The 25,040-nt window shown below is 37.5% G+C and overlaps 1 protein-coding gene across 1 annotated transcript in view; it reads right to left on the bottom strand.

Annotated features, from left to right (window-relative positions):
• The window catches only part of ZRANB3 (zinc finger RANBP2-type containing 3), a 281,276-nt gene that overhangs the window by 34,453 nt on the left and 221,783 nt on the right, over positions 1 to 25,040 (bottom strand). Inside the window, exons 9-12 of the mRNA XM_029934667.1 lie at positions 18,257 to 18,376; positions 14,450 to 14,569; positions 11,445 to 11,624; positions 10,486 to 10,638 (exon numbers count right to left, since the gene is read on the bottom strand). Coding sequence (XP_029790527.1) covers positions 10,486 to 10,638; positions 11,445 to 11,624; positions 14,450 to 14,569; positions 18,257 to 18,376 — 573 coding nt within the window. The remainder of the gene's footprint in view (positions 1 to 10,485; positions 10,639 to 11,444; positions 11,625 to 14,449; positions 14,570 to 18,256; positions 18,377 to 25,040) is intronic.

The raw sequence follows: 25,040 nt of genomic DNA, 5'->3' as shown, positions 1-25,040 counted from the left end.
CTCAGTCGGTTAAGCCTCCGACTTCGGCTCAGGTCAGATCTCACGTTCGTGGGTTCGAGCCCCGTGTCAGGCTCTGTGCTGACAGCTAGCTCAGAGCCTGGAGCCTGCTTCCGGTTCTGTGTCTCCTTCTCTCTCTGCCCCTCCCCCTCTCATGCTCTGTCTCTCTCTGTATCAAAAATAAATAAAACATTAAAAAAAATTAAAAAAATAAAAAAGGCAGTGGTGTGAGCCAGGTCAAAGGTTCAAGTGCTAAGGTGGGGTGATAGGGTAGGCAACCAGAAAGAGTCTAATGGGGAGAAAGGACAACTGGAAGCTATTGAACACTGAGCCCACAAAATGAAAACAACTGGTAAGGTTAAACACAGACCTCAAAATCGGAGACTGAATTCGGGATCTGGAGATCTGTTCCAAAATGGAAAGAGATCTTCTGTGTGAAGTTAGAAAATGGAAGTAACTCTGGCTTACTGAGACTTGAAGAAGAGAAACCAAGCAGAAAGAAGACCTGCCCTAGGCAGAATTGGACTTGTTACCCAACTAAGTTAGATTCCTTTCTTTTGCTCATGAATGAATCACGTATGCACCAAGTTTCTTTTTGGATACTTTACAGTATATATAATATGGATGAAGGGGACCTCATTCATCTGGTGATCTAAGGACTCAAATGGCTGGATAGTGATGTTACTGTTTATCCATTAAGGGCCAAAAGAGAGAAAGGGCTCTGTAGAGGTTAAGGAAAGGGTCCAATTCCCACACCTATTGCTAAAGAAAGGGATACCCCTCCTATTAGAATACCCCACTTAGTGTATTTTATTCAGAAATGGCCTTTAATCACTAGGAAATGACAATATACAATAATTAACTCCATGCATTTCTCTCCTATCTATAAATGACCAACTTCATCACTCAATGTAAGCCACTGTAGGACAATCAAAAACCCCCAAAACCAAAACAGTAGTTAGATGTCATATACCTTCAGAAGTAGAAAATAAGGAAGAAGACTGAGAGATAGGATTGCATCTGAGGCAGTGACCCTGGTGACGGTCTCCTGGACAACACTCGTTATTTAAGGGACAGTCAACTGGGCTGTGCACAACTATCTTTCCTCATGGTGGTGGGATGTTTTCACTGAGTTAGACTTCCATTTGAATTACATCTGGATTAATGAGTTCCTTAAAAAAATGTAAATATATTTAGGAGGGGCAAAGAACTGTGGCTCATTCACTTCTGTGGATTAATTCCACGCAGGGTATTATGCACATATTTAACAACAGGAGCATTAACCAGTATTGCACTGAAGCAAGGTCCTGGAGGCCCCATGCTATGCCACATCACAGGGATGTCCCGAAGGCCCTACTGGTGCGGTGAGGGACTACAATGAGGGGATTGAAGAAGAGGCTATATACCAAACATTACCAAAGGAAATTGAATATTTTAACAACCAGGACTCTTATACCCATCTATACTGGTAAAGTACCAGCCCTGGTACCATATATTTTTTATCTTAATAGTTAGCTGAATTATGTGCAGAAGAGAATTCTGATTAAGAGAGGAAGGAGATGAAGATAATTCCAATGCCATGCCCTCATTTTATCCTCTCTTTGCCATTTAAGCTCACATTCTGCTCCTTGATCTCCTCCTCTCTGCATCTCTTAGTCCCCTGTTCATTACGGCTGATGGGCTGGGCTGAGTCATGTGCTAACATATACAATCTGTTTTTCCTGCAAGGGAAGGTCCCTCTTCTTGGCCCCGGCTCAAACCTCCAGCTGCAGCCACAGGGCACAGGGACAGATAGAAAATGAACATCTCTTAAAATGCTGACACTACAGAAATATTCACAAGCTGTTAAAAACCACCCAATTAGAACTGTTACAAACTTTTTGATTAAACAAGTTTTTGATGAGACTGGGCAAATCTGGTTAATTTGACAAAGATTAATTGACAAAATTGGAAATATGTAAAAATGTTAAATGTAGGAAATTAAAAATAAAGACTTTAAAAAAGAATCAGAAAGAAATTAGTATAAATAGAAAAATCTCCATAGGAAATGCAGAAAGTTTGGCAACATTCAGAAGAAAAATATGTTTATCAGTAGATTCAATTTGCTTAGGACTTTTCAACAAATTGAGTATTTTTTAAAATGCATGAAACTGGAGCAGATAAAGATAAAGTGGTAAGTAGCATGTGCACCTAAAGTCATTCTAAGCACATTTCACATCCTGGCTCTAAGTCACCAAATACAAAGCAAAAACACATCAAAACAAATGGTCTCCACATTATAGAACTCCAATTTATAGAAAACCATGTGTGTATAACAACACATAGTGAGGCCAGAATGGTTCAAAATGGTGGAAAAGAAAGATCCTTAACTTATCTCTTCCCATGTATACAGAAATATACACACATATATATAAATTCCCTCTCATGAAGACAGGAAAACTACCTGAAGAGCTTATCCACAATATTTGATGTAAAGGCCACATCGAGATGGGTAGGAGAGGGAGAGATGTGGTTTTGTCAAAAGTCTGATCCTTGGCATACGGAGCGATCTTAGCAGTTTAGCACTTCTCCTAGAGAAGCAAGGTGCTAGCACCCCACATCAGACACCCCAGTCCTGGCAATTTACACTGGAAAGATTCCCCAAAAAGTCTGGCTGATCTGAAAATACATGAAAGGGGTGCAACAGTTGACTAGATGATGCAGAACATGAAACGATGCTCAGTGTCACTCATCATCAGGGAAATACACATCAAAACCACACTGAGATATCACCTCACACTGGTCAGAGTGGCTAAAATGAACAAATCAAGAGACTATAGATGCTGGCGAGGATGTGGAGAGATGGACACCCTCCTATACTCTTGGTGGGAATGTAAACTGGTGCAGCCAGTCTGGAAAAACAGTGTGGAGGTTCCTCAAAAAACTATCCATAGAACTCCCCTATGACCCCGCAATAGCACTGCTAGGGATTTACCCAAAGGATACAGAAGTGCTGATGCATAGGAGCACGTGTACCACCATGTTCATAGCAGCACTTTCAACAATAGCCAAATCATGGAAAGAGCCTAAATGTCCATCACCTGATGAGTGGATCAAGAAGATGTGGTATATATACAATGGAGTATTACATGGCAATGAGAAAGAATGAAATCTGGCCATTTGTAGCAAAGTGGATGGACCTCGAGGGTGTCATGCTAAGCGAAATAAGTCAGGCAGAGAAGGACAGATACCATATGTTTGCACTCATAGGTCTAACAGGAGAAACCTAACAGAGGACCATAGGGATGGGAAGTGGGAAAGAGAGTTGGGGAGAGTGAGGGACACAAATCATGAGAGACTATTGAATACTGAAAATGAACCAAGGACTGAAAGGGGAGGAGGAGGGAGGTAGAGGGTGATGGTCATGGAGGGTGGCACTTGTGTGGAGAAGCACTGGGTGTTATATGGAAACTAATTTGACAATAAACTATTATAAATTTTAAAAAATAAAATAAAGATATACATAAAACATTTTATCCAAAAGTAGCAAAACACATTCTTCTCAAATACACATGGAACATTCTCTGAGAAAGATCACATGTTACGACACAAAACAGGTCTCAGTAAATTTAAGACTGAAATCATACCATTTTCCAACCAAAATGGTATGAAACTAGACATCAACTACAAAAAGAAAACAGGAAAAAGTCACAAATGGGTGGAGCCTAAACAACATGCTATTAAAGAACCTAAGGCCAATGAAGAAATGTGTGTGTATGCACATGAGAAATGAAAACAGAAATATGATATATCTGTATATAAATATGTCTATAAAAATAACAAAATCTATAGAATGCAGCACAGGAGGTGCTAAGAGGGAAGAGTATGATAGTACAGGACTATCCCAAGAAACAAGAAAAATCTCAATCTAAAGGAGCACCTAAAGGAACTAGAAAAAGGAAAACAAAGCCCAAAAGAAGGAAGAAAATAATATTAGAAGGAAGGAAATAATAGATATCAGAGTGAAATAAATGAAATAAAGACAAAAAAAAAAACAACAACAGAAAAGATCAGTGAAACAAAGAGTTGCTTTCTTAAAAAGGCATAAAAAATTGACAAACTTCTAACTAGATTCCGGAAAAAGAGAGAAGGTTCAAATAAAATCAAAAATAAAAGAGAAGTTACAACTGGTAACAGAAATACAAATGGTCAGAATAGACTGGCATGAGCAATTACAGGCCAATAAATTGTACAACCTAAAAGAAGTGGATAAATTTTTAGAAATACACAATTTTGCAAGACTGAATCATGAAGAAATAGAAAATCTGAACACATGAATTACTAATAATGAGGAGACTGAATCAGAAATCACAAAATTTCCAACAAAAGTCTACAAGAGATGGCTTCACTAGTTAATTCTACCATACATTCAAGAAGATTTAATAACATACTTCTCAAAATCTTTCAAAAATGGAAGAGGAGGAAATGCTCCCAAACTCATTTTATGAGACCAACATCACCCCGATACTAAAATCAGACAAGTACACCACAGGAAAAGAAAATTACAGGCCAATATCCCTGACAAACATAGATGTAAAAATCTTTATTAACATATTAGCGAACAGAATTCAACAATATATTAGACATGATCAGGAGGCATTTATTCCAGGGAAGCAGGAATGATTCAACATCTACAAATCAATGTAATACGCTACATTAAGAAAAAGGAATGATAAAGATAATCTCAATGGATGTAGAAAAAAAGCATTTGCCAAATTCTGATATTCATTTATGATAAAATCTCTCAACAAAGTAGGTAAGGAGGCAAAGTACCTCAACATAATAAAGGACATATATGACAAACCCACAGCTAACATCACACTTAGTGGGGAAAAGCTGAAAGTTCTTCCTCTTCAGAGTAGGAAAAGAAAAGAATGCTGACTTTCACTTTTATTTAACATAGTATTATAATTCCCAGGTACAGCCATCAGACAAGAAAAAGAAGACAGACATCTAAATGACAAAGGAAGAAATAAAACTGTCACTATTTGTAGATGACATACTATACACAAAAAACCCTAGACGCCATCAAAAAAATGGTTAGAAATAATAAATGAATTCAGTAATGTAGAATACAAAACTAACATATATAAACTTATTGCATTCTATCCATTACTAATGACTCAATCAGAAAGAAAAAATAAGAAAACATTTCCATTACAATGACAATAAAATGGCATAAAATACTAATGAATAAATTTATTCATGGAGAGGAAAGATCTACACACTGAAAAGTGTAAGACAGAAAGAAACTGAAGACACAAATATATGAAAAGATATTCTGTGCTCATGGATTAAAAGATTAATATTGTTAAAAAGTCCATACTATGAAAAAGAATCTAGAGGTATAATGCATCTGTATCAGATCCCAATGGCATTTTTCACAGAACTAGAACAAATAATCCTAAAATTTGTATAGAACCACAAAAGACCTTAAATAGATAAAGCAATCTTGAGATAGAAGAACTAAGTTGAAGGTATCAGGCATCCTGATTTCAAAATATACTATAAAACTACTGTAATCAAGGCACTATGGTATTGGCATAAAAGCAGACATAGATCAATGGAATAGAATAGAGCACAGAAATAAATCCACAAATCTATGGCCAATTAATTTATGAAAAAGAAGCCAAGAACATACTATGGAGGAGAGAACAGTACCTCCAATAAATGGTGTTAGGAGAACTGCATAACCACATGTAAAAGAATGCAAGTAGAACACTGTCTTAAACCATACACAAAAATTAACTCTAAATTGATTAAGACTTCAATGTAAGACCTGAAACCATAAAAGTATAAGAAAATTAGTCTTGGAGTTGAATTTTTGGATCTGATTCCAAAGCAAAGGCAACAAAAGCAAACATAAATAAGTGAGGCTACATCAAACTGAAAAGCTTTTGGAGTGCTTGGGTTGCTCAGTCGGCTAAGTGTCTGGCTTCAGCTGAGGTCATGATCTCACGCGTTCGTGGGTTTGAGCCCCACATCAGGCTCTGTGTTGACAACTCAGAGCCTGGAGCCTGCTTCGGATTCTGTGTCTCCTTCTATCTCCCCCTGCCTCTCTCCCACTAGTGCTCTGTCTCTCTTTGTCTTTCAAAAAGAAAAAAAATGTTAAAAAATTGAAAAACAAACAAACTGAAAAAGCTTTTGGACAGTGAAGTAAACCATCAACAAACTGAAAAGGAAACCTACTGACTATAATTGTAAACCATATACCTGATAAGGGGTTAATATCCAAAATATATAAAGCACTCAAACATTAAGAGTAGAAAAACAAACAATATGATTCAAGAATGGGCAGAAAATTTGATGAGACATTTTTCCAAAGAAGACATACAGATGGCCAAGAGGCACATAAGAAGATGTTCAATATTACTAATAATCAGAGAAATACAAATCAAAATCACAATGAAATATCACCTCACACTACTTAGAACAGCTATTATCAAAAAGATAAGAAATCATAAGTGTTGGTGAGGATGTGGGAAAAAAAGTAACAATGTGTGGGAATGTAAATTGGTGCAGCCATTATGGAAGACAGTATGGAGGGTCCTCAAAAAATTAAAAATAGAACCACCACATGATCCAAATATTCCACTTTTGGGCATTTATCCAAAGAAACAAAAACACTAATTTGAAAAGATATATGCACCTCTAAATTCATTACTGCATTATTTACAATAGCCAAGATGTAGAAGCAGCCCAAGTAACCACCAATGAATGAACGTATAAAGAAAACGTGGAGTGTGTGTACATACATAAATATAGGTATGTATACACACACTGACTACTACTTAGCTATAAGAAGGGAACTCTTGCCATTTGCAACATGAATGGACCTTGAGGGTATTATGCTAAGTGAAATAATTCAGAAAAAGAAAGATACATACCACATGATTTCACTTATGTATGGAGTCTAAAAAAACCAAACCAAACTGAACTAAACCCAACTCGTACATACAGAGAACATGCTGGTGGTTATCAGGGTGGGGAGGGAGTTGGAGCAGGACTGAAATGGATGAAGGAGACTAACTGTATACAAAAATTGAACTATGATGCTATACACCTGAACCTAAAATGTTATCTACCAATTTTACCTCAGTACAAAATCAAAAAATATATACTATTAAAAAATGACAGGCACTAAAAAATCTATGGGCAGTAACACTAAACTGTAAAAGAAAAACAACTGGCTCAGGAAGATTTGGTAAAGATGACTGGGTGATTTTTAAAAAACTTCATACACAGATACATATTCTTCTTCAAATACACTTGAAAACAATAAATATGTATATACGGGGGAAGATGCATTTTAAATTCTTAATACTTATCTTAAAAAATGAACCCTTAAGAGTAACTCAATAGTTAGGAAATTTTAGAGAACAACATAATTTTAGTTACATATTTTTAAAACACCTAGGATTTTAAATATTTACTGATTTTTTTATAGACTAAAATATATAAACATTACCAAAAGGGAAGTAGTTTTTTAAGCAAAAGAAAAATGTCTTAGATGTAATCCTTCTATTTTTTAAACAATATTTGATACAATGGCATTCTAGTATCCTAAAAAGAAAATGTACTCGCCATGTAAATGAAATACCTACAAAATTTAATAAGATTCCACATAAAAAACATGGTTTCTTCCTTTGGAACGAAACTTTATAGACTTTAATTTTATTCCTATAATATCTTTCAAAAATTAAATTAATTCTTTCAGAAATTAAAATTAAACTCCCCTATATGGAATGAATAAGTCATAGAGTAAAAGGCACAGCATACAGAACACAGTCAATGATACTGTGATAGAAAGGCATGGGGATAGTAGCTACACTTGTGGTGAACATAATATAATGCATAAACGTTCCAAAGCAGGATTTTGCACACCTGAAACTAATGTAACATTCTGTGTCAACTGTACTCAAATAAAAAAATGTTAAACTCCCCCTAACTTTCATACCATAAGACCAAAGGGGCTAGGAAAAAACAGTTTGAATGACTGTAAGCTTCTCTAATGTTCTCTGATAGTATTTATTAGAAAAGTACCCACCATTCAAAATTTACAAATAGTAATAGTGTAATGTTTAATTCCTACTCTTTTTTTTTAAGTTTATTTATTTATTTTGAGAGAGAGAGAAAGCACATGTGAGCAGGGGAGGGGCAGAGAGAGGGAGAGTGAGAGAATCCCAAGTGGGGCTTGAACCCAAGAACTATGAGATCATGACCTGAATTGAAACCAAGAGGTGGATGCTGAGCTGGCTGAGCCACCCAGGTGCTCCAGATCCCTGTTCTTTCTAAAAACTAAATATTTCTGTTGAAGTTGTTATTGCATTTTTTACTCTTTCCCCAGACTCATTCTCCTCCTTCCATATAAAATCAATATTACAAGTTTAAAATGGGTTATTCCAATATTTGTTTGTATATTTCATTATGTATACATAAATACACACTATTATTTGTGTGTATGCACTATGCATTTTTAAAATAACATGTTTTCAAAATCTGGTCATGTTGAGACATAAATGTAATTCATTCATGTTAACCAAAATATCTAAATACCCATATAAGTATTCCAAAAACGAATTCAATAAACATTCTTGCACATGTATCCTTCTACCCATGAGTGAGAAGATATTCCTAGAAATGGAATTGTTTGGTTTTAAGGGCATTTCCGACTACCAGATACTACCTAAATTCTCTCCCAAGGGGTTACAACAATTTATACTCCTACTCCGCAGTATATGAGAGTTTGGTATATAAAAGGTTCCTGACATTTTTGGTATGTTAAGTATTTCCATTGTTGCCAATCTAACAGATGTAAAGTATGGTATTAGTGTAGTTATTTTAAAAGTGTTTTGCATGTATGGAAGGAAAGAGCCACTAAGCACATACACTGATGATGTCAAGAAACAGAGTTTTTTGTGCTGGATAAGGGAAACATAAATGCTTCTGTTTGCACAGAGGGGAGGAGAAGAAGAATCTGGTGGTGCTGAATTTGAACTGGAGTCTCAGAGTGAACTTATGAACTAAAAATGCACAAATACATACATATATACATATTAATCTGTCCATGACAAAATGTATGTTATATGTCTGTAAATCGCTGTATACACTGAAAAGAGCCTAGAAGTAATTACATTCCAGAGCAGTAAAACAAACAAACAAACAAACCCTGATTTCTAAGTATCATTTTCCAGTAGAAGGAATCAAAGCTCCTTAAAGAAATGTCCAGCTCCAGGTTTGGGACAAAGAAAATACAAGGCTAATCTCAAACTGTTTGTCAGAAAGCAAGGAAGCAGTCAAAGAAATGTAGGGATGTGTTTAAAAAATGAAAGAAAGAAAAGGAAGAAAGGAGCTTCCATAAACCGATCTTAAGGAAAACAAAGAAAAAAGTAAAGGATTGTAACATATTGACAGTAACAGACTTCCCAAGCTCACAGTGATATTTTTTTAATGAGGAAAAGTAAAGTTGGTCTTTAAAAAAAAAATGCCAGCTAATTAACCTATAAGCAAAGATAGAATTAGAAAAACCATTAATTAAAAACTGATTCAGAGAGGGGCGCCTGGGTGGCTCAGCCAGTTAAGCAGCCGACTTCAGCTCAGGTCAAGATCTCACAGTTCGTGAGTTCAAACCCGCATTGGGCTCTCTGCTGTCATTTCAGAATCTGGAGCCTGCTTTGGATTCTGTGTCTCTTGCTCTCTCCGTCCCTCCCCTGCTTGCACTTGCACTCTCTCTCTCTCTCTTGTTCTCTCTCAAAAATAAATAAATGTTAAAAAAAAAAAGTTCAAAAAAAACTGATTCGGAAAGATCACAGTGAATGCTAAGACCACCAGATGAAAGGTTCTGAGGACAGGACAGTGCTATGATCTCAAAGTGCCACACCACAGATTACTTCCTAATTGTAAATGGAAAACATACCTTTACAATTTGCCTTATTTTGGTGAGACAGAGCTCCTTTCCACAGTTTATTGGCTACTCAAGGGTCCTCCTAATGCTCACATTCTTCACCTGTTTTTCTGTTGCCTTATTTGCATTTTACTAATTAAGTCGTATAAATTGTTAGATACTTTGGACACTGTTATGCAGGTATCTCTACTGAGTCTGTGACCCGTTTGGTTACACTCTCTGTAGCAAAATTAATACATCTTCCCCTATCCTCAGGATCATAAATATAGCCACTGACATTTTCCTCAGAAGGCTGGATTCTACTGAGCCGCATTTCTGAGGGGCTGAACAGGGAGCACTGGTCTGTAACTGCTGGAAGCTATGAGGCACCGGTGGAGCCACCTTGCAATGTCATCTTGTGGTTCTAAGAGGTTTTCCACCTTCATGGGGAAGCTCCTTTCAACAGCATAAACAATTAAAAGTGGCTATTTAAGAAATATATGACAACGTTATAGTTTCAGGATATTAAAGAATAAAAAAATAAAGAATTTGTCAGATGCTCTTACATGAGTGAATAAAATTTCATTCCTGAGCTCTTCAAAACTTTCATTTGGAGTCCAAGCTTCAGCAAACTGCAGGAAATCCCATTTTTCCTTATCACCTTCCTCAGCCTGAAGTCGTTCCTTCCGACCATTCAGTGTACTCCCTGTAACTTGTGTCTGTAAGATGAAAGGAATGTGAATTTTACAAATTTTACAAAAGTTCTCTCACAGTTTAGCTGACCCTTGCTATGCAGTAATGTGATTTTGCATTTAAACCACGAGTAATCCATTAAAGAAACTCTTATCGTTTCAAACTATCATTGGACTTTAGTGATAAACTTACAACCAAATTACCAAGTCAATGATTCCTATGCCTAATGAGAAAAATGTCCAGCTAGAGAAGTTATAATATTTGTTCTTCTCATAAAAACTTTTATTCTGATATTTATAAACTTTGAAATTGAACCTACATATAATTGGCCATTCTGAATATCTATACTCAATGCTAGAAAAGCATCCTCTAATAATTAGTCAAATCCTTTCTGTAAATACCCCTACAGGCTGGGGAGGAAAAAGACAGCTGAGTGGAAAGAGCAAGCAATGGTCCCTCCTACCTTTCTGGAGTCCAGACACAGGCTGTCCTCTGTCCAAAATTAGCTGGGAACTCACTCCTCCTGAAGAAAGGTTTATTCTTAGCTTACAAAAAGGACTTGAAGTTTGAAACTGTTATGGTTCCTTGCTAGCGCTTCCTCTTCTGGCCTCCAGAATGGAAGACAGTAGGAAAACTTCATTTCTCTCTCTTATCCCAGAGGAAGAGATAAGATAAGCTACTACCAACTGAAGCTTCCTAAACTTGGTCATACCTATCACCATCTTAGTGAACCTGGATATCCTTTGTCTGAAAACACTACAACTCAGCCTCTGAACTTTCGAAGGTTCTGTATAATAATGAGTACGTCAGTAACCTTGGATTCAAGCTTTACCTTTCGATTCAACATTCCCCACATAAGGGAGTCTAGAGTCCCATTCGCGACAAGGTAGTGAATATTCACAGAACTGCACTGTCCAATTCGGTGTGCACGGTCTTCTGCTTGTTTTATATGACCAGGATCCCAATACAACTCGGCAAATACAACATGAGTTGCAGCAGTAAATGTCAAACCCTAAGCAAAATAAAGTGAAGAAATTGAGATGCAAATAAACTGAGAATGTAACATAGAGCCATAGATAATAAAGTCTTTCTGAACATGTTAAATAAACAAGAGAAAACTGAAGGACCTAAAAATAAATCAGCCTTTCATTTTAAGCCAAATTAAGAAAATTTAATTCATGAAAGGCAAATGAAAACTGCTTATTGCAAATGGCCAGGTAAACTACAAAAACCACCTTTAAAAGGTATTTCAGGGGCGCCTGGGTGGCTCAGTCAGGTAAGCATCTGGCTTTGGCTCAGGTCATGATCTCACGGTTCGTGGGTTCCAGCCCCGTGTCGGGCTCTGTGCTGACAGCTAGCTCAGCCTGCTTCAGAATCTCTACCTCCCTCTCTCTCTGACTCTCCCCTGCTCACGCTGTCTGTCTCTGTTTCTCAAAAATAAATAAAAAACTTTTAAAAAATTGAAAAATTAAATAAAAGTTTATTTCAATATTTCAAAAGTCAGTTTGATGGATATATATATAAACAAAATCATTTTATCTTCTGATGAGGACTGGATTCACATTACCACTGGCAAATCTAATAAAACAAATTATAAACGAGAATAAAATTTCTAACACATGGTATCCATAGTGACTAGGCAGAGAGCACTGACTTCCTCTATTCATGTAATTCAGTGTTGTTCCATAAAGCAAGAAAATCATGTCTCCAGTCACACTTTTCTCTTCCTATGAAATTTCTCCTACATCTCAAACACCCTGGAGTTTACTGGTTTGTATCTCAATATGTAACACAACTGAATTTATTGTGCAATTGCATTTTATATCAGTCTGAAACAGTATGACATTAATAAGTATTAAGTCTTGTTTTATAATCAATAAATGAGAAATAACACAAATCTCCTCAAACTAAGAATGTGTCCAAAAATCCATGATTTTAAAGTTGAAAGTCTGAGTGAAACGTGAGCTGTGCTTAAGTTGTTGACACATAGTAGTAAAGGATGTTAGGTGGTTGACAGAAATACCTACTATTCGTGGAGAGAATCATCTAATCCATACTGTTGTTCACATGTACTGGAACTTCCGTCAGAGAATGACTTTTGCAACTGCTGTGCTGCTATGTTTATGCTACCTAACTTAAAATAGTTTTATATCACATAACAATGTCAAACTAGCTTTCATTAAGTGGTGGCATGAGTTCTCAAGTTAAACATTTCCCTAAAGAACCATTACTTAGGAACAGAAGTTGGAGGTGATAAAAACATGGTGAACCAAATAGCCATCAAGCTAAACTGTGCTGCCCCTTAGCACAGGAAACACCACAAAATGTTAGACATGATGCTGAAGAATAAGAAGGAGTATTTAAAGAGGGATGGACACCTTTAAGCATCATATGACCATACAAGAATAAAGGGGAAAAACGCTGGCAAGACCCACTTCCTTTTGAGATACTACTAAACTGTAATGGAAGATTCACCTGCCTTAAGAACAGAGCCTTTTCTACTTGCTTTTATTCCTATGGACATACAGGCATTCAGGGATTTTGAATTAGAGCAGGTCTTCAGGAATAAAGTCTTGAATAAAATACACAATCATAATTTCAAAAAAGTCTTTTATCAAGCCATTCCCAAATCCTTCTGTTTGGCTTCCTCCACCCTTTCTTCTCTTATGCTATGAGCACTCCATTTTTAAGCTCTTTTGGAGGATATTCTTTCTGACTAGAATATTCTAATTGATATAAAACTCAGACAACTAGAAGTTTATTCTAAGATGAGGGAAATGTTGAGACAACCCTCCTTTTGGTTAGAACTCCTGGTGAGTTCTAGAACTTCTTCATCCTTATGGAGTTTCTCTCTATATATAATTTTGTAGACATCAATTAGCTAGCTAAAAGCAGGACGCTGGCCCTGTTCCAGATTCCACAGTCTACAGAAGATGCCAGATATGCTAGTTACCAGGTTGGACGCACAGCAATATGCTCAATTCCTTTTCCCTATGTTACGTGTCCTAGCCTAGACATTTATATCAAAATATTGTGGAATGTTAGTAAAAAAGAAGTCCAGAAGGATCTCCCTTACCTGGCGTGGCATTGTCTTCGATAAGAGCCATTCAGTTTTTATTTCTTTGTAACAGAACACCTCATTTTTAGTGTGACTAGACAAAATGAAGGCTACTTTCCCCTGCTTTCTTTGAAGTTAGTTGTAACCATGAGGCTAACTGCAGGTGAAGGGGCTGGAGGGTCAGCTGCCTGCATCACAGATACAGGAGATCTCCTGTGGAGAACTCCGGCAGGTCTCTGAGGGAAGTGCTACCTGTAGGAGCAGTAGAGCAGAAAGCCAGGAGAAGCCTAAGTCCTAAGGACTTTGTGAAACCACCATGCAAACCTGGGACGTGTCTACATGAGAGAATAAACTTTATGTGTTTGAGTCATCCTTAATTTGGGTTCTAATTTACTAGTAGTCAAACCCACTTTTAAGGGTCAAACCAGGGACACTCCATAAAAAGTTCTCAGTCTGCCTTGCATCAGAGGCTCTGGTGAAACCAATCAAATAAGATAAATGCTACAGGAAATGAAAGGGAATTCTATGCAAATTCAAAGTAAGTAAAAAAAGATCATGGAAAAGTATTACAATCAAATTAGCTATATACTCTTTTAGGAAATTCTTTCCTTGAGAATTTAGGAAGCTTTAAGTCAAAGTGTTGAGGTCTTTCTCAAATATTCTTGAAAGTAGAATATTTATTACACCTTTATCTTGATATAAAGTTATAATTATGGTTAGTGACCTTTTTATTATCTTAATGACATTTCATTATCAAATTAACACCTGAAATTTCTTACCTGGCCAGCAGCCTGAATGCTTAGGATAGCCACACGAGTATCAGGATCTTTTTGAAACTGATTAACTAGATGTATTCTTTCTGAAGACGGAACACTTCCATCTATCCTAATGTAGCGTGCCTAGTATCAACAACGGAAATGGCAACATTAGCACAAACCCTGATACACCCATCTCATTTTATATATTTTATGCCTGATTTTTATGCTCACATGACAAAATAGAAATGTGTTAAGATGAAAGGTTTGTAAATGTTATATAAGAAGAATCTTAACCACATTTTTTAACGCGTCCTATAACAATTCCACATTTTTAAATCTTTTAATCTACTTGAGGGCAGGATCTGTGTCTAATTCATCTTCTTACCATCAATGCCAAGGGAATGCCTTGTATAAAACAGGGCTCCATAAATCATCACTGAGCTAATGTCGTCGGTAAAATTCCATGAAAATTCACATGCAAACTTTAAATTTTTTTTTAATGTTTTATTTATTTTTGATACAGAGAGAGACAGAGCATGAGAGGGGGAGGGGCAGAAAGAGAAGGAGACATAGAACCAGAAGCAGGCTCCAGGCTCTGAGCTAGCTGTCAGCACAGAGCCTGACACGGGGCTCGAACCCACGAACGTGACATCTGACCTGAGCCGAAGTCGGAGGCCCAACCGACTGAGCCACCCAGGTGCCCCACATGCAAACTTTAAATGACAGATCAGACTAACTTTAAAGTTACAGGTTCACTAATTCTAAAATAAAAATAAAGCCAGACAGGGAAGAAGGGAGAAAGAGGATTTTACCCACATTATTAAGGAGTCATGAAGAATAATGCATTTATTTCTGAAGTGTCTCAACATTAACTGGGGAAATATCTTGTTTAATGTACCATTTGAATGCATTTTTTTCACATTCCTAAGCTTAAAAGATATATGTAATAAGGTCACCTCCATTGAGTTGGGGAACCAAGACACTCACACACATTTTTTTAACAAGTAGGGACACATTAAGTGTTAAATAGAACACTGCTGTCTTTTAGGAATGATTTGGGTTGGGAAAAGGGAGCAATCAGTGTGAGAATAGCTAAAAACAACTCATTACTCAACTTTGTAAAATTCAGTAGAAGTCCTGAATTTCAAAGAGTAGTCTCATTTGTATAAGCACTTTTATGGAAACATAGCCTTAAATAGTTGAGATATATAAATATTCGCTTTCACAAGGAAATAGTCAATTATTAAGTAGAATGTCCCAGATTAACTTTGTGTCTTCACAAACATATAAATTCATCAGTGATCAATTTAATATCCAATGAGAGAGATTTTAAGATCTTCTGATGGTCAATCTAAAGAAAATATACACTGTCAGGCTAGAGAGAGTTTTGAAGAAATTCACCTCCAAAGCAGGACTACCTATCATTTTTAAATGTTAGCGATGTAAACACATCTAAACACATCAGTAGAGCGGAAGTGGGGAGAAGAGACAGATGACCATACTTAGAATAGATCCCAGTGGTTTTAAGGTTTTAAGTTTAATGGAATCAGAATACAAAAATATTATGAATCTAATTCTATTGCCCAATCATTTAAAAATATTTCTAAGATTAATTAATTCTTCCTCAGAAGGTGTTTTAAAAATACTATATGAGAGGGAATGACATATGGCCCTTTGTAGGAAAGTGGATGGACCTTGAGGGTGTCATGCTGAGTGAAGTAAGCCAGGCAGAGAAGGACAGAAACCATAGGTTTGCACTCATAGGTCTAGCAGGAAAACAGGAGAGACCTAATGGAGAACCAGGGGGAGCGGAGGAGGGAGAGAGAGTTGGGGAGAGAGAGGGATGCAAAACTTGAGAGACTATTGAATGCTGAGAATGAACTGAGGGTTGAGGGGGAAGGGGGAGGGGGAAAAGAAGTGGTGGTGATGGTGGAGGGCACTTAAGGGGAAGAGCACTGGGTGTTGTATGGAAAACAATTTGACAATAAAATATTATGGAAAAAAAATAAAAATTACATTAAATATGAAAAAAAATACTATATGATAATTAGAGGCACTTGGTTAAGTGTCTGATTTGAGTTCAGGTCATGATTTCATGGTTAGTCAGTTCAAGCCCCATATCGGACTCTGATGTCAGGGTGAGCCTGCTTCAGATCGTGTCTGTCTCTCTCTACCCCTTCCCCACTTGCACTCTCTCTCTAAAGTGAATAAGCATTTAAAAAATACCATATAAAGGGTGCTGGGTGGCTCAGTCGGTTAAGTGTCTGACTTTGGCTCAGGTCATGATCTTGTGGTTTGTGAGTTTGAGCCCCATGTGGAGCTCAGTGCTGACAGCTCAGAGCCTGGACCTGCTTCCGATTCTGTGTCTCCCTTTCTCTCTCTCTCTTCTGTCCCCTGCTCACACTCTGTCTCTCTCTCTCTAAAATAAATATTAAAAAAATTAAAAAAAATTTTAATGTTTATTTATTCTTGACAGAGAGAGACAGAATGTGAGCGGGGGAGGGGCAGAGAGACAGGGAGACAAAGAATCTGAAGCAGGCTCCAGGCTCTAAGCTGTCAGCACAGAGCCCCATGTGGGGCTCGAGCCCCCAAGCTGTGAGATCATGACTTGAGCTAAAATCGGAAGCCCAACCACTGAGCCACCCAGGCACCTCAAAATTTTTTTTTTTTTAAAACGGAATCAATATTAAAGAATATACTATATGATACTCAATGTGAGATATTATCATAAATCTTTCTATGAAGGAAACACTAGAATTACTTCTTTGGTAATGTTAATAAACATAGTGTCAAATGCTCATAGTATGTATACAAAGTTTTAAAAAACATGGCTTAATTCCTCATGTAAAAATCTACCTACATAAGCAAGTGGTTCTGCCACTCCATGTATATTAAGCTCACACAATTTGTCAGGAAATTTCTTCTGGATGTTTCTGAGCATCTCCAAAAGCCCTCAGCACATAAAGAGAGATGACAGATTTAAACTCTGAAAGAAAAAAATGGCAGATGCTCTCTCTGATAAGCCTGTTGGAGAATTGGGTGAACCTAAGAAAATGCAGTTAAGGCCAGCAGGTTTGGAGAGTTTATCTGATAGCGGACCTGGGTCATATGTTTCAAATTCCCCTGTACCACATCTTACAAGCAACATACTGGTTTTTTAAAATTTTTAAACATTTATTTATTTTTGAGAGACAGAGAGAGACAGATCATGAGCAGGGGAGGAGCAGAGAAACAGGGAGACACAGGATCTGAAGCAGGCTCCAGGCTCTGAGCTGTCAGCACAAAGCCTGATGTGGGGCTCGAACCCACAAACTGTGAGATCATGACCTGAGGCAAAGTCAGGCACTCAACCGACTGAGCCACCTAGGCACCCCAGCAACATGCTGTTTAAAGTTAAAAGGTATGACTGTGGTTGGACACTAACATGGGATGAATTCATTTTCTGTTTCCCCTCAACATCATCCACATTCTAAGGTTGCCTTGTGGGTAAATAAATGCTTTAATTTTTAACTGTCTATATCAGTCTCAAATGGTATATCCAGTAACAATACTGCAATTTGCAATATAGGCTATCAAGTTAGCATACTTTAATCAATTCAGATAATCAGATTAGTGGAAAATTATAAGCCTGGAAGAAAAGAAAAACTTTAACAGTATATCATCAATATAATAGTAATATAATATTACTATAATTTACAAGAAGAAAATATAATAATAATATACCATCATTTAAACAAGGTCAAAAAACCTCAATTACAAGACTACAATTGGTGTTTATTATATTAAAAATCTGCATTCTAAAAAGTATTTTATAGAAAAATAACATACCTTGTTTTCTATGACTGCTTCTGTGCAAGCTTGGAGCATGCTTAAATGATGGGCGAAAACCAGAAATTTAAGGGAATCATTCTGAAGCATCATCTTAATATAGTCCTTTACAGCACCTGCCTAAATATTAAAAGTTAAATCTCATTAATGATATGCAAGTCTTTATTTAAAAATCATGTCACCTATGTCACTTTCTTTTCATAAAGCATGAAAAACTTTTCATAAGTCAGTAAATTTCTATGAACTTTTAACTGCTTTGTGCCCTGGGTAGCCTAAGGAAAGAGAGGCCCACATCTAAGGAGAAAAGGAAAAAAGAGACAAAAGAGAGGGAATAAAAACAAACAAACAAGCAAACAAACAAAAACCACCTTGAGAAGTAAAACAAGAACAAGGTGAGAATCAAAAGAAAAAGTTTCAGTAGAAAACATGTAGTCAATTAGGTTATGGCCAAAAATGGATTGATGATTTTGTTTAGAAGATCATTTTCAAAAAAGCCCATATAAAAGATTATGTGGAATAGGGTTAAGGAGGAAAAGAATGAATGGCACTTTTTTTTTTTAAGAGATGACCAAAAATTAAGCAAGCTGGGACTGGAGCATAAGGGTTAAGGAAAGTTGATTCATTTGTTCTTTTTAACTAAGAAGCTTAGGTAGGTTTAGAAACAGGACATTTACGGTGTAGACTAACAGAAATGGAAAATAAGGGGCTCTAAGCTCATCTCCAAGATGGAGAAGGTTGTAGAAGAGGCTGAAGTGACAGGATGAAGAGAATAGGAGGGAGGTCAAGAGCACAGAAGACATATGGAGAAAGTGAGGGAGAAAGGAGAAAATCAAGAAAGCTCAGATTAAAAAAACTTTTCTTGTTTTTCAAGTTTATTTATTTATTTTGGGAGAAGAGAGTGAGTGAGAGCGTGCCAGTGGTGGGCGGTGGGGGGGAGGGGTACAGACAGAGAGCAGATGAGAGAGAATCCCAAGCAGGTTCCACACTATCAGCAAGGAGCCTGATGTGGGGATCAAATACATGAATAGTGAGGTTATAACCCGAGGTGAGCTCAAGAGATAGATGAGTAACAGACCAAGCCATCCAGGTGCCCCTAAGACGACTTTTCTTAGTTAACTTGAGGACAAGTTACCTATTAAGAATGAGATATCAATGTGAGATGAATTAAATAGGAATTAAATTTAAAGCATCAATTTAATCTAAAACACAAATATAGTCTCTTAATTTTTAAAAACTAGTTAGATCACTCAGTTGATTGGGTGACCAACTCTTGACTTTGGCCCAGGTCATGATCTCACAATTTGTGAGTTTGAGCCCTTCATCTGGTTCTGTGCTGACAGGGGGAGTCTGCTTGTGATTCTCTCTTTCTCTTTGTCCTTCCCCTGCTCACATGTGTGCTCTCTCTCTCTCTCTCAAAATAAACAAACTAAAAAAAATAAAAACTTAGGAATTTTGGGAAGAGAGCAGGCTGAACACATTGAACCTAGACTCCCTCTAAATGCTGTATGTATGTATGTATTCATTTATTTAATGTTTATTTATTTATTTTGAAAGAGATAGAGTGTGATCAGGGGAAGGGCAGAGAGAGAGAGAGGGAGTGACAGAATCCCAAACACGCTCTGAGCTGTCAATGTAGAGCTTGGACATGGGGCTCGATCTCAAGAACTGCAACCTGAGGTGAAATCAAGAGTCCAAAGCTCACCCAACTAAGCCACCTAGGCACCCTTCAATGCTGTATTTAAAAGATAGCAAAGCATATAGAGAACTCAAGAAGAATCAATAGTGACAAAACTTTGGAAGTTAAAAAGTAGACAGATGCTTAGTAACTGATTAGCCAACCTGACAGCTCCTAAAATGGAAGTATATAAAGTTGAGAAGCAAGTGGTTTAGAATAATGTAAAAAAAGGCTTAGGAAATGGTGCTAAGGGAAGTGAGGTTGGGGGTGTGGCTACACGGGAGGATTGGTCAAAAGAGTATTTAAGTAGTTGATTATGTACCAACACTGACCTAGATCTTCTCAGTACCTATTCCACATAATAGAGTACTTCTCCAATCTACCCTGTCAGAAAGCAAGAAATTTATTTTCTGGAGGGCATAAAACAGAAGGTATATGGATAAAGGAATCCCACACTGATGGTAGGCTGGTCTACAAAAATCACAGGGATTAAATAAAAGTTACATAACAAATGCACCCTTCTCCCTCAGCCTTTTTATCCTCTCATGTCTCCAAAAAGACAAAGAGGCCCAGGGGAGGAGCCAAGATGGCGGAGAGGAAGGGAGCTCTGTAAACTTCGTCCGCCCCATCTGTCGAACCAAGAAGGACATTACTGTCATCTGCAAGAGTGGAAGGAGAAAATACAGACTCCAGAAAGAAGACAACCTCAAAGATGCCTGAGTGAGTGTGAACTGGGGAGATTGGAAAACAGGCCAGCCCGAGAGGGGAAGGGGAGGTGGGAGCCCCAGCCCAACACAGGGAAAGCATGCGTGGAGCCCCTGAGAGACAAAGGGAAGAGAAAGAGACACTGAACATGCTCATAGTACTGTCTCTAGAGAAGAGATAAAGAACGTTTAACCCCGCACGGAGAGGAAAAACTCTCACTCCATATATAACCACTGGGCAGCATGAATCCCGAACCCGGGTGGCACAAGGGAAAAAAAAAGCCTCCAACCCTGTGCAATCCCGGCAGGGTGTCTCGCCTTCAGCATTGACCGCTTGAATCCTGATGCTGGGCGAATCCTGAATCCCAGGTACCAATAGGGAAAAAATAGCCCGCACTCCTACGTGATCCTGGCAGGGAGCTGGCACTGTGGGGGCGGGGCACGCACTTCGGCTATGGCTGTGGGAGTGCGCACCTCGCTTCCGGCAGCGCACCACGCCTCAGGCAGAGACGGCACAAATCCCTGCCAGCTTCAAGAGAAACTGTTCCCTCCCCCTAACAGATCCTGACTAAGAAGCTGCTGCCAAAGCGAGTACATCTCATCTGTGGTGGCATAAAAGTGCATGGACTAGGATTTTGAAGCAAGGCAGGCCTGGAAAATACAGCTTGGCTCAGCTGCGGCACAAGGAGATCGGACTCATTACAGTGACCTGAAGTGCTTAGTTCCTGCAGAGCTTGGGGCACCCCATTCTTGTCTCCACAACCACCAAAACGGGGCCTCCAAGAACAGACCCCAAAACGTACCTACACCAAACCACACCTATCCGTGAGGGGGAGCTGCTGCTTTTTTTGTACTTATTTTTTATTACTACATTTTTTACTTAAAATTTTTTTTTAATTTTTACTCTTTATTTCCCTTTTCTTTTCTCCGTCTTTTTTTTTTCTCTTGCCATCCAGATATATTCTCCCTTATGTAATCCTTTTCTTTCCCTTCGACTGGTTATACACTTTTAGACTGTCCACTGTCCTTTGTTGTCTCTGCTCCCCTTTATATTTTTCTTCTCTTCTTCTTCATCTCTTTCCTCTCCCTTTTCTTTTCTTCCTTTCCCCCTTTTAATTCGTATGTTTGTTTGATTTGTCTGTGTGTTTGCATGCTTCTGTTCCCTGTGTGGTTGTCTGTCTGTTTTCCTTCTTAGGGCTACCCCATGAAACAAGCCAAAGTATGCATGATGGTGAGACCCAAATATCCCTGAGTAGGGAAATAAAATAATCAAAGGCACAACAAGAGAAACTGAGAGACACCATTAAAAGAATATTTCCTATAACTACAGGCCCTGGACAGTCAATAAGCCTCCTTTAACAGAGCAATACTAACAGGTGCACAGTGCACAACGAGCTTTTTAAAACTGGCAAGAGACAGAAAACTAGCCAAAATGGCAAAACGAAAGAACTCTCCCCTGAAGAAACTCCAGGAATAAGTCACAGCCATAGAACTGCTCAAAACAGATAAAAACAACATAACTGAACAAGAATTTAAAACAATTGTCATAAAATTAACCACTGGGCTTGAAAAAAGCATCAGAGAAGCTACTGATACAATGACTGGGGATTTTCAAAATAAGTGTGATGAGTTAAAAAAGGCTATAAATGAGGTGAATAATAAAATGGAGGTGGCCACCTCAAGGACTGAAGAGGTAGAGAGAAGAATAGGTGAATAAGAAGACACAGTTATAGCAAAAGAGGAAGCCGAGAAAAAAAAAAGAGAGAGAGAAATTGATCCAGGAGCAGGAAAAGAGAATTTGAGACCTGAGTGATACAATCAAATGGAACAACATCCGTATCATAAGAATTCCTGAAGAGGAAGAAAGAGAGAGGTCCTGAAGGGGTACTAAACCAAATTATAACTGAGAATTTCCCACATCTGGGGAAAGAAACAGACATTCAAATTCAAGAGGCACAAAGAACCCCCTTAAGACATAATTTGAATTGACCTTGGGCACGACATATCATAGTGAAACTGGCAAAATATGCAGATAAAGAGAGAATTCTGAAAGCAGCTAGGGATAAAAGGGCCCTCACATACAAAGGGAAACCTATCAGAGTGGTTACAGACCTATCTAATGAAACCAGAGATTCATTTTAGACCTGAAGACACGTTCAGATTGAAAGTAAGGGGATGGAGAAATATCTATCATGAGACTGGAAGCCAAAAGAAAGCTGGAGTAGCCATACTTTTATCAGACAAACTGGACTTTAAAATAAAAGCAGTAACAAAAGATGAAGAAGGACATTATATAATAATTACAGGTTCTATCCATCAGGAAGAGCTAACAATTATAAACATCTATGCATCGAATTTGGGAGCGCCCAAATACATGAAACAATTAATCACAGACAGAAGCAATCTTATTGATAAGAATGTGCTAATTGCAGGGGACTTTAATACTCCACTGACAGCAATGGATAGATCAACCAGACAGAAAATCACTAAAGAAACAATGGATCTGAATGATATATTGGAACAGATGGAATGGATAGATATATTTAGAACTCTGCATCCTGAAGTTAGGAAATTCACCTTCTTTTCGAGGGCACATGGCACATTCTCCAAGATAGATCACATATAGTGGCGTAAAGCAGCCCTCCATAAATATAAACAAATTGAGGTCATACCATGCAAACTTTCAGATCAAAATGCTATGAAACTTGAAATCAACCAAAGGAAAGAGTCTGGAAAACCTCCAAAAATGTGGAGGTTAAAAACCACACTAATAAAGAATGATTGGGCCAATCAGGCAATTAGAGAAGAAATTTAAAAATATATGGAAACAAATGAAAACAAAAATATAACAATCCAAAATCTCTGGGCGCAGCAAAGGCAGTCCTAAGGGAAAAGTATATTGCAATCCAGGCCTATTTCAACAAACTACAAAAAGCACAAATTCAAAATCTAAAAGAGCACTTACTGGAACTAAAAGAGGAGCAGCAAGATCACCCCAAAACCAACAGAAGAAAAGAAATAATAAAGATCAGGGCAGAAATAAACAATATAGAATCCAAAAATAATATTCGAGCAGATCAATAAAACTAAGAGTTGGTTCTTTGAAAAAATAAAAAAAATTGATAAACCTGTAGCCATGCTCCTTAGAAAGAAAAGAGAGAGCACCCAGATAGACAAAATCATGAATGAAAAAGGATCTATTACAACCAATCCCTTAGAAATACAAGCAATCATTAGATATTACTATGAAAAATTATATGCCAACAAACTGGACAACCTAGAAGAAATGGACAAATTCCTAAATGCACATGCATTACCAAAATTCAAACCAGAAGAGATAGAAAGCATGAATAGACTGATAACCAGTGAAGAAATCAAATCTGTTATCAAAAATCCCCCAATGAATAAGAGCCCAGGGCTAGATGGATTCCCAGGGGCATTCTACCATAGATTTAAGGCAGAGCTAATACCCATTCTTCTCAAACTATTCCAAAAATAGAAATAGAAGGAAAACTTCCAAACTCATTCTATGAAGTCAGCACCACCTTGATACCCAAATCAGACAGAGACCCAGCAAAAAAAGAGAACTACAGACCAATATCCTTAATGAATACAGATGCAAAAATACTCAACAAGATAGTGGCAAATCGAATTCAACAGCATAAAAAAATTTATCAATCATGATCAAGTGGGATTCATTCCTGGGATACAGGGCTGGTTCAATGTTCTCAAATCCATCAAAGTGATACATCACATTAACAAAAGAAAATATAAAAACCATATGATCCTGTTGATAGATGCAGAAAAAGCATTTGACAAAATACAGCCATTCTTAATAAAAACCCTTGAGAAACTCGGAATAGAAGGAACGTACCTAAACATTATAAAAGCAGTTTATGAAAAGCCCACAGCTAATTTTATCCTCAGTGGGGAAAAACTGAGAGCTTTCCCCCTGAGATCAGGAACATGACAGGGGTGTCCACTCTACCACTGCTGTTTAACATAGTGCTAGAAGTCCTAGCATCAGCAATCAGACAACAAAAGGAAATAAAAGGCATCAGAATTGGCAAACAAGAAGTCAGACTTTCACTTTTCACAGATGACATGATACTCTACATGGAAAACCCGGCAGACTCCGCCAGAAGCCTTCTAGAACTGATCAATGAATTCAGTAATGTTGCAGGATACAAAATCAATGTACAGAAATCAGTTGCATTCCTATACACCAATAATGAAGCAGTGGAAAGAGAATCAAGAAATTGATCCCATTCACAATTGCACGAAAAACCATCCAATACCTAGGAGTAAACCTAACCAAGGATGTAAAAGACCTACATGATGAAAACTATAGAAAACTTATGAAAGACATTGAAGAAGACACCATGAAATGGAAAAACATTCCATG

This window comes from Suricata suricatta, chromosome 3 (genome assembly GCF_006229205.1).
Source record: "Suricata suricatta isolate VVHF042 chromosome 3, meerkat_22Aug2017_6uvM2_HiC, whole genome shotgun sequence".
NCBI lineage: Eukaryota > Metazoa > Chordata > Mammalia > Carnivora > Herpestidae > Suricata > Suricata suricatta.
Note: the sequence above shows the minus strand (reverse complement) of the source record. Positions and strands in the feature narration are given on the sequence as shown.